Source organism: Galleria mellonella, unplaced genomic scaffold (assembly GCF_026898425.1).
Source record: "Galleria mellonella isolate WM207_F2 unplaced genomic scaffold, CSIRO_AGI_GalMel_v1 utg1267, whole genome shotgun sequence".
NCBI lineage: Eukaryota > Metazoa > Arthropoda > Insecta > Lepidoptera > Pyralidae > Galleria > Galleria mellonella.
In genome coordinates this window covers 2,813,383-2,826,143 of record NW_026441987.1, presented here as the reverse complement: position 1 = coordinate 2,826,143, position 12,761 = coordinate 2,813,383, and the positions used below count along the sequence as shown (strand labels likewise).

The 12,761-nt window shown below is 37.0% G+C and overlaps 1 protein-coding gene across 3 annotated transcripts; it reads left to right on the top strand.

Moving 5' to 3' along the window:
• The first annotated feature begins 1,461 nt into the window (after positions 1-1,461).
• LOC128202071 (uncharacterized) lies at positions 1,462-7,655 on the top strand. 3 transcript variants are annotated; one of them, XM_052901038.1, is made up of 3 exons: positions 1,462-2,074; positions 3,408-3,507; positions 5,102-5,793. In XM_052901038.1, exons 1-3 carry the CDS (start codon positions 2,040-2,042, stop codon positions 5,354-5,356), a joined length of 390 nt encoding a protein of 129 aa, XP_052756998.1. In that variant the 5' UTR covers positions 1,462-2,039; the 3' UTR covers positions 5,357-5,793. The 3 variants fall into 3 exon arrangements, 2 of the variants coding, with proteins under 2 accessions (XP_052756998.1, XP_052757000.1); XM_052901040.1 differs by having other exon boundaries at positions 1,463-2,074; positions 3,423-3,507; XR_008253599.1 differs by lacking the exons at positions 1,462-2,074; positions 5,102-5,793 and adding an exon at positions 7,101-7,655 and having other exon boundaries at positions 2,698-3,507.
• Positions 7,656-12,761: the final 5,106 nt, after the last annotated feature.

Here is a 12,761-nt window from a genome sequence, read left to right as displayed (position 1 = left end):
ATTTTATTTATTTAATGTTTGAAATACATATTTTTCTAGAGTTTCTCGCACAACTTATTAATTTAGTCTTTTTTTTTAAAACTTCATACAGTCTCACTACAGTTATTATAACTAAAAATAAATGAGAGGCTTATTTTTTATTAAATTAATCTGCACTGAGCGTCCTCTGATTGAATAAAAAAAAATGTGTGAGCGTCTAAGTCGTAACTCTTATAGTGTTAAGCATTTTGATACTGAACACAGTATTTTGTATACTTGAATGAGCTCCCTGCCGAGGTTTTCCCAAGAGACTACAGCATGGGGTTCTTCAAAAGGGGGGTAAAGATGTTTCTTCAGGGTCGGCAATGCGCGCGTAATACCTCTGGTATTGCAGGCGTTCATAGGCTACGGTAACTACTTACCATCAGGTGGGCCGTATGCTTGTTTGCCACCTCAGTGGTATAAAAAAAAAAAAAACTTTATTCTACAGTAAACAGTATAATGTAGTGATAAACACTAGAATACTATTTTTAAGGGGGGAAAGGGATTGTTAGCGATGGGTCTTAACAGCCCCAATACTAGCAATGTTACTAATCGGGTCGACCTCCACGTGGTTCCCCCTGCAAACCATCGTGGTTACTTCTCGTGGAATTCTTCACGATGGGCTAACTGACCTGCTTTCATTGTCATCTATCATCTGTCACTGGTGTCCCCGCCAGCGTATACCGTTAGCGCAGGCAGGGTTACTATTGCATTATCACCCATTAAAAAAAAAAAAAACTATTTTTAACAGTATAGTTGGCAACCCTAGCGCGCAGGCTAACGTCCCGTATAGCAAACTTCGCTAACGAGACACATAACGGGCCTCGTGTTTCTGTCATTAGAGGCAGTTATTTAGCAAATACCTTAATGGAAAACAGGCGGTTAGGTTTAGGTGATGTTTTAACAGGGATGCTGCTGTCCATTCTTCGACTATTAAGTTTGCTAAGTCGCCTCTTATGACATCCACGACACAGAAAGTGGCCCATTTTATGCCGGGACTATAATTTTTAAGTTGAAAAATGAAAATGAAAAAATATTTATTTCGTAACAAAATTGATACCATACTAAGATCGTTGTGGTGACCTTCTGGTAAGTGTTATCACCTGTATCAGAAAGTCACGCTCCTCCATAACCATGCAAATACAAATCATAGTACCATCAAATTAAGACATAAACATATACTTACCAGAGGGAGACTTTGTACAAAAGTCGATTGCTTGGGTACCTCTGTCTCATTCGTGTTTCAACCGTGCAGCAGTTGTGTTTGCATAGCTGTGTTTCGGTTTGAAGTGTGGGATATGGCGTGAATTTACTGGGTACAGAGGAATAACACCTGAGTCCTTAGGAATGGCAGCGCATGGGGGGTATAATGGGCGAAACAGTATACTCTGTTATGTCCATGGTACTGCTCATGTCTATAGGCGACGGTTACCACTTTCCATCAGGTGGGCCGTCAGCTTGCTTGCCATTCTAAGTTGTATAAAAAAAAAAATCCTTTTTGACTTATGTATATATAAATTGCATAATTTCGCTGTGTATTTTTTTTATGTAAACTTTAAAGGTAAATATACAGTTATCACGCCATAGATATAGTATCTTGCGCCGCGACGCGCCGTGAATCAAGCGGAAAGGTGATTCACTGGCGACTCGAGAGATCGTAGGTGACCGTTATGATTTAAATTGTAAGCCGCGGCGGCAGCTGTCACAGCATGCGCCACACGAATTGCGGTACACACTTTTTTTACAACACAGGGGCCAAACGAGCACGCGGCTCACCTGATGGTGAGTGACTACCGCCGCCCATGATCACCCACAACACTAACGACATTGCAGGTGTGCTGCCGGCCTTTTAAAAAGGAATATGCTCTTTTCTTGAAGGTTACGATGTCGTATCGGTTCGGAAATAATGCTGCTGGAAGTTGATTCCAAAGAGTGGTTGTGAGTGGAAGAAAGTGCATTGAAAAACGCACGGTGGAAGATCGCCACTCGACCGGATGGTTGGGATGAAACTTTAGTTTATGGCGGATTGTACGGTGGTGAAAATCAGCAGCAGGTATTAATCCGAACAATTCCTCAGAACACTTATCTCGAATATCGAGATTTATGAATGCTAAGAACAAGGAATTACATAGAAGAAGTGATAAAATAGTCAATTCATAACAGGCCAGTGTATAGAAAATGTTATACGGCCGTATAATAACCCTACCAAATTCAGACACAACCTGCTTGCATACTTTCTACATAAACTGTGTCGAATATATAATCTAGTAATGTAAAATTTGTCATTGACAAATAATTGACACATCAAAACATTTTCTATACACTAGTCTGATATGAATTGAAAAAAGTAGCAACTGATGGTGTATCTTTCGTCCTTTTTTTACTAATTATATTTGCATAAGAAGAAAAGAGCCAACTATATGATGTGCAGTTTTTATTTTATAATTCCTTCTATGTAATTCCTTGTTCTTAGTATGAATGATATTTTACTTAATTGTTGCGTCAAATTTTTTTTTGTAGTCTATTTTAATAAAGGGAATTATTGATACAAAAATATAACAATTTAAGATTTTGCCATTTCGGTATGTGGATCTTTTTTTTTATACAACTTAGAATGGCAAACAAGCTGACGGTCCACCTGATGGAAAGTGGTAACCGTTACCTATAAACATGAGCAGTACCGTGGACATAACAGAGTATACTGTTTCGCCCATGATACCCCCCATGCGTTGCCATTCCTGAGGACTCAGGTGTTATTCCTCTGTACCCTGTACATTCACGACATATCTCACCCTTCAAACCGAAACACAGCCATGCAAACACAATGGATCTGCGAGTATATTTGAAAATAAACCAATCTCCTGTCTATTGAGACTATATTTCTATATCGATTCTTCCCTTGGGGGAAAGGGATTGTTTGCAATGGAGTTTGACAGCCCCATTGCTAGCAATATGCCCTATCAGATCAACCTCCACGTGGTTTCCCCTGGAAACCATCGTGAACCATTCTTGTTGAATTCGTCACGACGGGCTAACTGATCTGCTTTATACCCACCTATCATCCTTCACTGGTGCCCCGCCGGTGTATACCGATAGCGCAGGTGGGGCTACCATTCCATTATCACCCATTTAAAAAAATACTTCTCTTTGTGTTTTGTATTATACTAACAACCAATAATTTTCAGTCAAAAGTACTTTTGACTGATTTTGCTAGTCAATAGTGGTTTTGACTGGTTAAGAGTTTTGACTGCAACATATATACTTTTTTAATTTATTGTGAGAAACAGCGGAGTTTATTAAACAAGTTTTATGTTGTAAAAAAAGGTGATGATAGCTGAATTAGTATTTGAATAATCGTGTCGCGGAATTTGAGAATTTAATTGCAGAACTCGTCTCTACAGTCTAACGGGCCAGTGCATCTCAACCTGTTTGCTCGTGACCCCCAAAGGATCGTGGACTTGCTCCGAGAGGATGGCTCTTAATAAGGTGTGTTTTTTTTTATTATATTACTGTTTATTCCAATGTTGCGTTTGCGTCGTGTACTTGGATAATATAATTGTGGCTTCTTTAAAAAAAAGCCAGTGTTTTTCAACCTGTGGCTTGTGACCCCATGGGTTTTACTACGCGAGTATGGCGGTTGTTTTTCATTATGTTTTCAGTTATTATTGTTTTTGTAATTCCCGATTAAGTTTTATAGCGATCCTAGGGATCACACCTTTGAGAAGTTGAAAAGACTGTTCCATATAATAGGCAGCCATGGGGGGAAAGGGATTGTTAGTAATAGGGTCAAACAGCCCCATTACCATATACCTGTCATATACCCTGTCAGGTCGACCTCCACGTGGTTCCCCCTGGAAACTATTGTGACTAATTCTGGTTGAATTCGTCAGGATGGGCTAACTGACCTGCTTTCATCCTCATCAGTCATCTATCACTGGTGCCTCGCTAACGTATACCGATAGCGCAGACGGGGTTACCATACCATTATCACCCATTAAAAAAAATAGGCAGCCATGATGGTATTTACCACGATAGATTTATGTTTAAAAAAAGTGTCCACGTCCAGACTGCCTCTCGTCTGCAGCGGAAATATTATAAAATACCCAGCACTTTGTTTATGCGAACCGATCACGCCGTCCACGTAACTAACTAGCGTCTCATTATTTCGTTCCACGCCACAATTCCTTATAAAAACAAACGGACGGACTAATTCATTCATACCGGCGCACGTGGTTAATATAAATTAAAAGTCACGCTAGATACTAGTATATTGGGGTAGGGGACGCGGGGCCTTGACACCGAATCAGTGGACCGTTAATTTTTCACTTTTAACACAGCAGATGCACACAATTAAAACAATACAATGAGCTTTTAAGTTTAAACCATTTTACTCGTATGTGGTCGCAACAGTACGCCCAGCGTCTTGACGTAACGGTCGTGTTGTGTTGTTAAATTGTGCAATTGTACACGGGAACCGGTAGTGCGGGGTAATGACATCGAACGCGGTGTTCGAATTTTCAAAATTCGAACTTGGAATACGAACCGAAAATGGAACATGGGAACAAGGGAATGGAATAAACGATTAAATAAAATAAATGCGTTACTTTTATATCCCTTTCAGACCTGAACGATACGGGCGTGAGTTGTAACTTTAAAAAATTCTAAAACCGCGCGCGCAATTCATTTTTACGCACGAAGCTGTAATAACATGATAGTGAGATTCTAAACCGGCCAATAAGAAATCATTCTAGCGGTTAGGTGGTGCAGTAGTCTCGTGCGCGCCGGCAAGATGGCTTGGCTCCAAAACACGAAAATATATTTATTCTAAAAGAAAAAAGTCTTGGGTCTGAAAGAGATATAAGTCATTTAAATTTTAAATGAAATAAAAAATGAGGTCATTATTTTATTTTAGCTTTTTTATTAAATTAAATTTCTCCTGTTACATACAGTGGACACTATGCTAACATATAAATAATATTAATTAATAAATTATATTAATTAATAATACGTATACGAATTCTCAAGTACTTCGGCCATATCATCCGGAATGAAGATTGTATGGAACGTTTAATTGTCCAAGGAGCGGTACAAGGCAAACGTTCTCGGGGTAGATCACCGACGCGATGGACTGACCTCATCAAAACGGCCACACAGCAGTCTATTGTGGAATGCTCTCGCTCGGCGGCGAACAGAAGTAGATGGAGACATATTGCGAGGACCTCAATCGCGAAGGAGAGCCTCACCGACGATCCACCGTCATTGTGAAAACCACGACCACTCTGCCAAGAGTGTACGACTGAAGAGAGAGAATAAATTATATGAAAAATGTATATGAAGGATCTTAACAAGATCAATAGATGTCGAAAAAGTAATTTTTAAAAATTTTGTCTGTCTGTATGTTTGTCATCAGTTTGTGCCAGTATCACGCTAAAGTTACCGCATCACATTGGATGCGGTTTGGTTCACGCGAACGAATCGAGAACTGCTCCTTTTTGAAGTCGGGTGAAATAAGTAAATTTTAATTAATTTCCTCATTAAGATTGTGTAATTTGTTATCTTGTATTATGCGCATATGCGCATATGTAATGTAACTTCTCTTTTCGCTACACTTGGCCTGGAAAACTTCATGACTTTTTATTAACCGACTTCACAAAAGGAAGTGGCTCTCAATTCGGTTGTCTTTTATTTGTCTTACCTCAGAACAATGGTCATTTAAAAACTTAGCTAGTTTTTACCCGCGACTTAGACCGCGTGACCGGGATATGTTTTTTTTAATGGATGATAATGAAATGGTAGCTCCGCCTGCGCTATTGATATACGCTGACGGGGCACCAGTGTGGGATGATATATGAGAGTGAAGCAGGTTAGTTAGCCCATCGTGACAAATTCAACAATAAACCAATCACGATGGTTTCCAAGGGGGTTCCCCTGAGGGTTCCCCTGGCGAGGAGGTCGACCTGATAGGGTTTATTGCTAGTAATGGGGTTGCTAATCCCCATTACTAACAATCCCTTCCCCCGACCGGGATATATTACTGACTGGGATAATAAGTACCCTATATCCTCCTCCATCCCATATATAATAGTTTGTGTATACCAAATTTCATAGTGATTGGTTAAGTGCTATAAAATAATAAACCAGTGTTTTTCAAACTTTTTCATGACGCGACCCCCTTATTAAGTACAAATATCTTGTGACCCCCTACCCTCCACGGTTTTGAATGTGTATCAATTTTATTATAGTACAAATTATGAAATCCGTACAGTTGTATTCACTGTAAGGTATCGATAAAATAAAATAAATAATACTTATGTGTAAAGTATCTAAAACAGCCATGTAACCGATGTCTGTTATAGATACGTCATTATGTATTATTGATTGACTGATGTATTTACGGAACTGTTGATTTTTCACTGCTTCGCGACCTTCCGCGATCCCCTTGTAGAGGCTCGGGGACTCCCCAAGTGGTCACGACCACACTTTGAAAAACACTGTTTCAATATAATAAACAAATAAACCCACTTTTATATTTTCAATACATATTAATAAGACCAGAGGGAGACTTTGTACAAAAGTCGATTGCTTGGATACCTCTGTCCCATTCGTGTTTCTACCGTGAAGCAGTTGTGTTTGCATGGCTGTGTTTCGGTTTGAAGGATGGGATATGGCGTGAATTTACTGGGTACAGAGGAATAACACCTGAGTCCTCAGGAATGGCAACGCATGGGGGGTATCATGGGCGAAACAGTATACTCTGTTATGTCCATGGTACTGCTTGTCTGTAGGCGACGGTTACCACTTATTATCGGGTGGGTCGTCAGCTTGTTTGCCGTTCTAGGTTGTATAAAAAAAAAAAAGAATTTAGATTTTTTTAATCGAAAGGATGTACTTTTAGTTTGGTCCCATAGAAAGTTTATCAGAATCGATTTAGCAGTTTATTTATTTAATTAAAATGACTGTTTATGCCCCGGTTGAAGTCGGATGTTTTTTTTTTATTATTTTCATGCAATTGGACACGGGACTTGGGGATTTATAAAAAAATATTTGTTGTTAAAAAAAAATCGTTTCTTTCATTGCAGAAGAACTGTCACAATTTCTGAATGGCAATGGACTCTTACTCGAAGAATTGACAATTGACAGCGAAGAAAGGTCGAGTGGCGGCCTCGTCAGGCAAACGCAGTGTAAGTTGCCTTTACATTAGATGGTGTGATGATTCAAATGTATTTGAATTGAATGGCGTGAATTTACAGGGTACAGAGGAATAACACCTGAGTCCTCAGGAATGGCAACGTATGGGGGGTATCATGGGCGAAACAGTATACTTTGTTACGTCCATGGTACTGCTCATGTCTATAGGCGACGGTTACTACTTTCCATCAGGTGGGCCGTCAGCTTGTTTGCCATTCTAAGTTGTATAAAAAAAAAAGAAAAGCATATGTAAATTGTAATACCATACCAGCTGTTAATTAGTCCTCTACTAGACCAGTAGTTGCCACGTTTGGCAAGCGGGTTGGCAACCGCAGTTAGGGTTTGGTGATGTCTTAGAAAGGACGCTGCTGCACATCCTTAGACTTTTAAGTTCCCTTAGTCGTCTCTTACGACATCCACGAGAGAGGAAAGGGGTGACCCGTTCTATGCCGGATATATATATATATATATATATATATATATATATATATATATATATATATATATATATATATATATATATGATTGATATAACGAAATATAACAGTGGAAAGCAAATGTACAAAGGTGCGCTTAACTATACGACAGTTCAAATATATATACTGTCTTTTGCCCGCGACTTCGTCCGTCTGACCTGGATAAAAAGTACCCTGTATTCTTCTCCATTCCATAAAGTATGTGTATACTAAAATTCATAGTGATTAGTTAAGCCGTTAAGGCGATATAAGGTAACAAACAAACTCACTTTCACATTTATAATATAAATTAGTAAGAAAATGTGATAAATATTTAACAGCATGAAATAATAAAAGGTGTTACTTTTATATTTTGGCTACGGAACCCTAATGCACTGCGCAGAAGATGGACACAATTTCCCTTTATTTCCCTTTCCTCTTCTTCAAGACTTTAATCTTTGATGCAAATAACTTATATACGTACACACAGAAATGCATACTAGTGCACGTCATCGGCATACACGAAGGGAAATTTTGTCCACAAGATGTCCATCATTGGCACAGGCCTTTAAGGTACTATTTTCAGGTACCGTACTTAAAATGTTGACGAAAGAGGTCATTCACATATCCGTCTGTCACAGTCTTCGTCACAGATATTTATCTTAGAGAGCGTTTGACATTTAGATAGATTTTGTAATGTAAGACATTATGTTGAGTTGCACTTTTCAATCGACTTCAAATTCTTGTCTCTCAATTATGCTGTATACATGTTTGTAACCTCATAACTCCGTCAGATGTAAGCCGATTTGGAAAATTGTTTTTTTATCTGATAGGACACACTTACAGATTGGTCCCATTGAAATTTTATCAAAATCGGTTCAGTAATTTAGTTTTTAAATCAAAATAACTGGTTTTATTATAATTTAAGTCGGTTTTTTTTTTTTTGTGGGACACAACCTCTATGTTATTCCAATATCAGTTTTTATAGAAACAGTTTGGAATAATTTGCAGGAAAATTACATTTTTACAAAAAAAAAAAAATGTTTTTATATAATATAATAAGCATTAAAAGGGAATATGACTCAAAAAAAAAATCGACGGCTTCAATTAAAAAAATATGATTATTATTATGTCGGCCATTACCTGTCCACTGCTGAACATAGGCCTCCCCATAAGGAGGGGTTTTCTTGTTGCCACGCTTGGCAGGCGAATTGGCAACCGCAGTTAGGCTTTGATGATATTTGAAGGTGGGCATTGCTGTCCATCTCTCGATCGTTAAGTTCCCTTAGTTGGCTCTTTCGACACTTACGGAAAAGGAAGGGGTGGCTCATTCTATACCGGGACCACACGGCAATCTAAATTTACCATATTATCTACGGCAGTGTTTCCAAATCTTTTTTGTACCCTGTCCCACTTGAACATTTTTAAAAATTTTATGCCCTTAATTTTTCCCTTTAAAGTTTACTTGACGACTCTAACCGCCTAGTTGATATTTTGGTAACGTCAAACGAAATTATACCTAAATAAATATTTACAGCATTTTTTTATTTACTTTTTTTTTGTTTAATCTGGCACCGATATCTACTCGTGGCATTGCATTTAAATGGCCCGGAGCAAAAGGGTTAAAATCGCTTCGAGTCCATTTTTTAATTGCCCCTCCCCCCTTAACTATCAAACTGCGCCCCTTGTGGGGGGTGGGCCCCACGTTGGGAAACACCGATCTACGGTAACCGCGTACATCAGATGGGCCGCATGTTTATCTGCCACCTCAGTGGCATAAAAAATCTTTAATTGGTCTATTTCCTTGATTTTTCTACTTCTGAAATACATACGAAGTAGCGGGCTAAAAGCTAGTCTATAAGTAAAGATGTAATGGAAATGACTTTTTGAACGATGACTCATAAGAACTGGATTTGAACGGATGACCTCGTCTACCGTAACCTCTTAGACGTATTGTGACATGAAATTCATTGATAATTGGCAAGCAAAGAACATAATAGTAAGCTAGGACTCTACATAGAACCGGTTCGAGTCCGCCGTCCAATATGGGAGTGAATAGCCCATTTTTTCCTTTATATTAAAATCGTGTAAAGGTTGGATCAAGTTTCGGTGGGAACTGCGTTTTAATCTTTCGCGACTCGATGCGATTATTTTGCGACGACAATGATAAGTCAGTATAATATAATTATATATATATATATATATATATATTTTTTTTTTTTTGTTGGATATATACCCCTTTATTCGTAAAAAATGTCAAACTCCCTATAAATGTAAATTACATTTATAGAGAGGCTTCTTTTGTTTTTTTTTTCTTGCGCTAACATCTCAATTTGAATCACTAATATCTAATAGATAAAATATCTAATATAATTATATTATATATTATATATATAATTCCGGAATAAGAGAAGGCGAGGGATGGTGTCCCTTTTAAAGCTTAACTGCGGTTGCCAATCCGCCTGCCAATCGTGGCAACTACTGCCAAATCCCTCTAAGGGGGAGGCTTATGTTCAGCAGTGGGCAGTTAAAAGCTGATGATATAATGAATTTGTAGGCCGTTTTAGTTTTTATGAACATAGGGGATTACTTTAGTGCTAAATGCCTAATTTATTATATATATATTTACAATTTATATTCAACGAGGAAATATCTGCATTACCATCAGTCCCCAAACTAGGCCAGACCTGTATCTTGGGGACTATGAGTGCGATTACCTATTTATTAGTACACTTTATTTACAAAAAAATAAAATGAATAAATAAGGAAAACTATGTAAAAAGGTGAGTACATGTGTGCGTGCGTGCGTATATATATATATATATATATATATATATATATATATATATATATATATATATATATATATCTATATACAATCACGTGGACGACCTGTGATCTTTCCCTGAGTGGGATAAATTAAACTACTACTACTACTAATTCGACAATTAGCTGACAAAAAGTTGACCCGTTTTTAAGGCTCGATACTCTCTATCTATATAATCTAAGCTTTCAACATAATTAAACTATAAACAAATTAATATTTGGCCCGACCATAAGACAGTCAGCTGATGTCCAATAGTACGTACTAAAAAAAACTGTTTCAATTTATTTCTAATTTCATTTAAGGAATGTTTCTGTCACAATTACTATAACATTTGGTTACCTTTCCATTATGTTGTACTGAAATAAACTATACTAGCGCCAGTTAATGAGAATTTAACGATGTAATGACGTAAATATGGCAACATTATCAAGAAATACAAGTGGGACGTCGTAGCTACATAGTTGAGTAGAGCAGTAACAGATGTTAAGCAGAATCCCTGGACCCATATGTGAATTGCGATGGAAAAACATTAGTTTTAATGGTTCTACGTCATGACAATAATATTATAAGTATGTATTGAAGTCAACAAACTATAGACAAAACGAAATACAAACGAAATTTCGATAATACAATCAAGAACAAAAAATATTTTTTTTTTATACAACTTAGAATGGCAAACAAGCTGACGGCCCATCTGGTCTAAAGTGGTAACCGTCGCCTATAGACGTGAGCAGTACCATGGACATAATAGAGTATACTGTTTTGCCCATGATACCCCCCATGCGTTGCCATTCCTGAGGACTCAGGTGTTATTTCTCTGTACCCAGTAAATTCACATATTCCACCCTTCAAATCGAAACACAGCCATGCAAACACAACTGCTTCACGGTAGATACACGAATGAGACAGAGGTGCCCAAGCAAACGATTTTTGTACAAAGTCTCCCTCTGGTAATGTACTAAACCAATTTCTAAAACTAATAATCAAATATCTGGTACATTTAAAATGTAAATATAGTTGCTTATACAATCAACTAAATTGGTTTGGTTCAATTTAAATAATTAAGTCATTAACTAAAGCTTTTCATGCATGCATTCCATTCCATAGATCCATTAATGCCAACATGGAGTCCTATTTGGTACACATTTTAATATTAAAAGTACATATTATTTGTATGTTATCAAATTTCTTTCCTTCTTTCAATGTCTGGTACGAAAAGGCCGATTTGACAATTATGCATGCATATCTAAGGATAATCTGTGAAAGTTTGTCAAACTGTACTGTGACCCCTAAAGATTAACGGCCATGGCCCTTCTAAGATATATGACGTAACCAAACATTTATTTATTTAATTAAAAAACTTTATTAACCAACGTAAAATATGGTACAAAAGGCAGACTCTCAATGCTAGTAGCATTTCCTACCAATAAACCTTTGGTATGAAAACATCAATGCATTATATAGATATTATAAATAAAATATCGCGTAAACACAGTCGCGTGTGTTGCCAGTAATATTACTTTTATTTATTAAATTTATAAAGTATTGAAGTCAATGTCAAATGCAGGTATTTTTTTTTATTTTTCGTTTGGCTTGGAAGCGTATCCTTTGGCCAATGCAGCAACTATGTTGCTATAGTTAAAAACTTGAAATTTAAATCTGATCAATTAAAAAAAAAAAAACAAGAAGACACAGGTTAATATAATAGAAGTATTTAATGTTAAAGAAAAGTCTCTGCTCTATACAAAAGACTGTGTATCGTGTAAATATTTTATTTGGAATTTGTTCTTAAAATGTTACATTAAAATGGTTTTCAAGTGAAATATAATTTCAAGTGAAGCCAATTGTAAAGTTTTTCATTAAATTGTTTTAATGTAAAACTATAATTAAATAAATAATCATTGTTACCTTATGTCAGTGGAGGTCTCATTCAGTATTCACTGTAATACATCAAATGGCTATTAAATGATTTTATATTTTTATGTGAAATGTTGAATAAATATGTTTGGTATTTCTATTGTAATAAATGAGTAAATAAATAAATTGATTTTAATTTATTTTTACCCTCCTATTGAAGTTAGAAGATAATGTTTTAATTAAGAACGTATGCCCAGTGGTTGACTAAGGGGGGGGGGGGAGGCGGTCGCGCCGGGCGTCTAGTCCTGTCGGGGTACTTGATAATAAAAAAAATCATGCAAAGAAGGGTTAAAACATCACCCAAAGCCAAATTGCGGTTGCCAACCCGCCTGCTAAACGTGGCAACTATTCGC

Coding starts and splice junctions, on each gene's coding strand:
- LOC128202071 (XM_052901038.1), top strand. CDS start 2,040: ATGGCGGATTGTACGGTGGTGAAAATCAGCAGCAG. Junction 2,075..3,407: donor GTGGTGAAAATCAGCAGCAG/GTATTAATCCGA, acceptor ATTTAATTGCAG/AACTCGTCTCTACAGTCTAA. Junction 3,508..5,101: donor AGAGGATGGCTCTTAATAAG/GTGTGTTTTTTT, acceptor TAATTGTCCAAG/GAGCGGTACAAGGCAAACGT.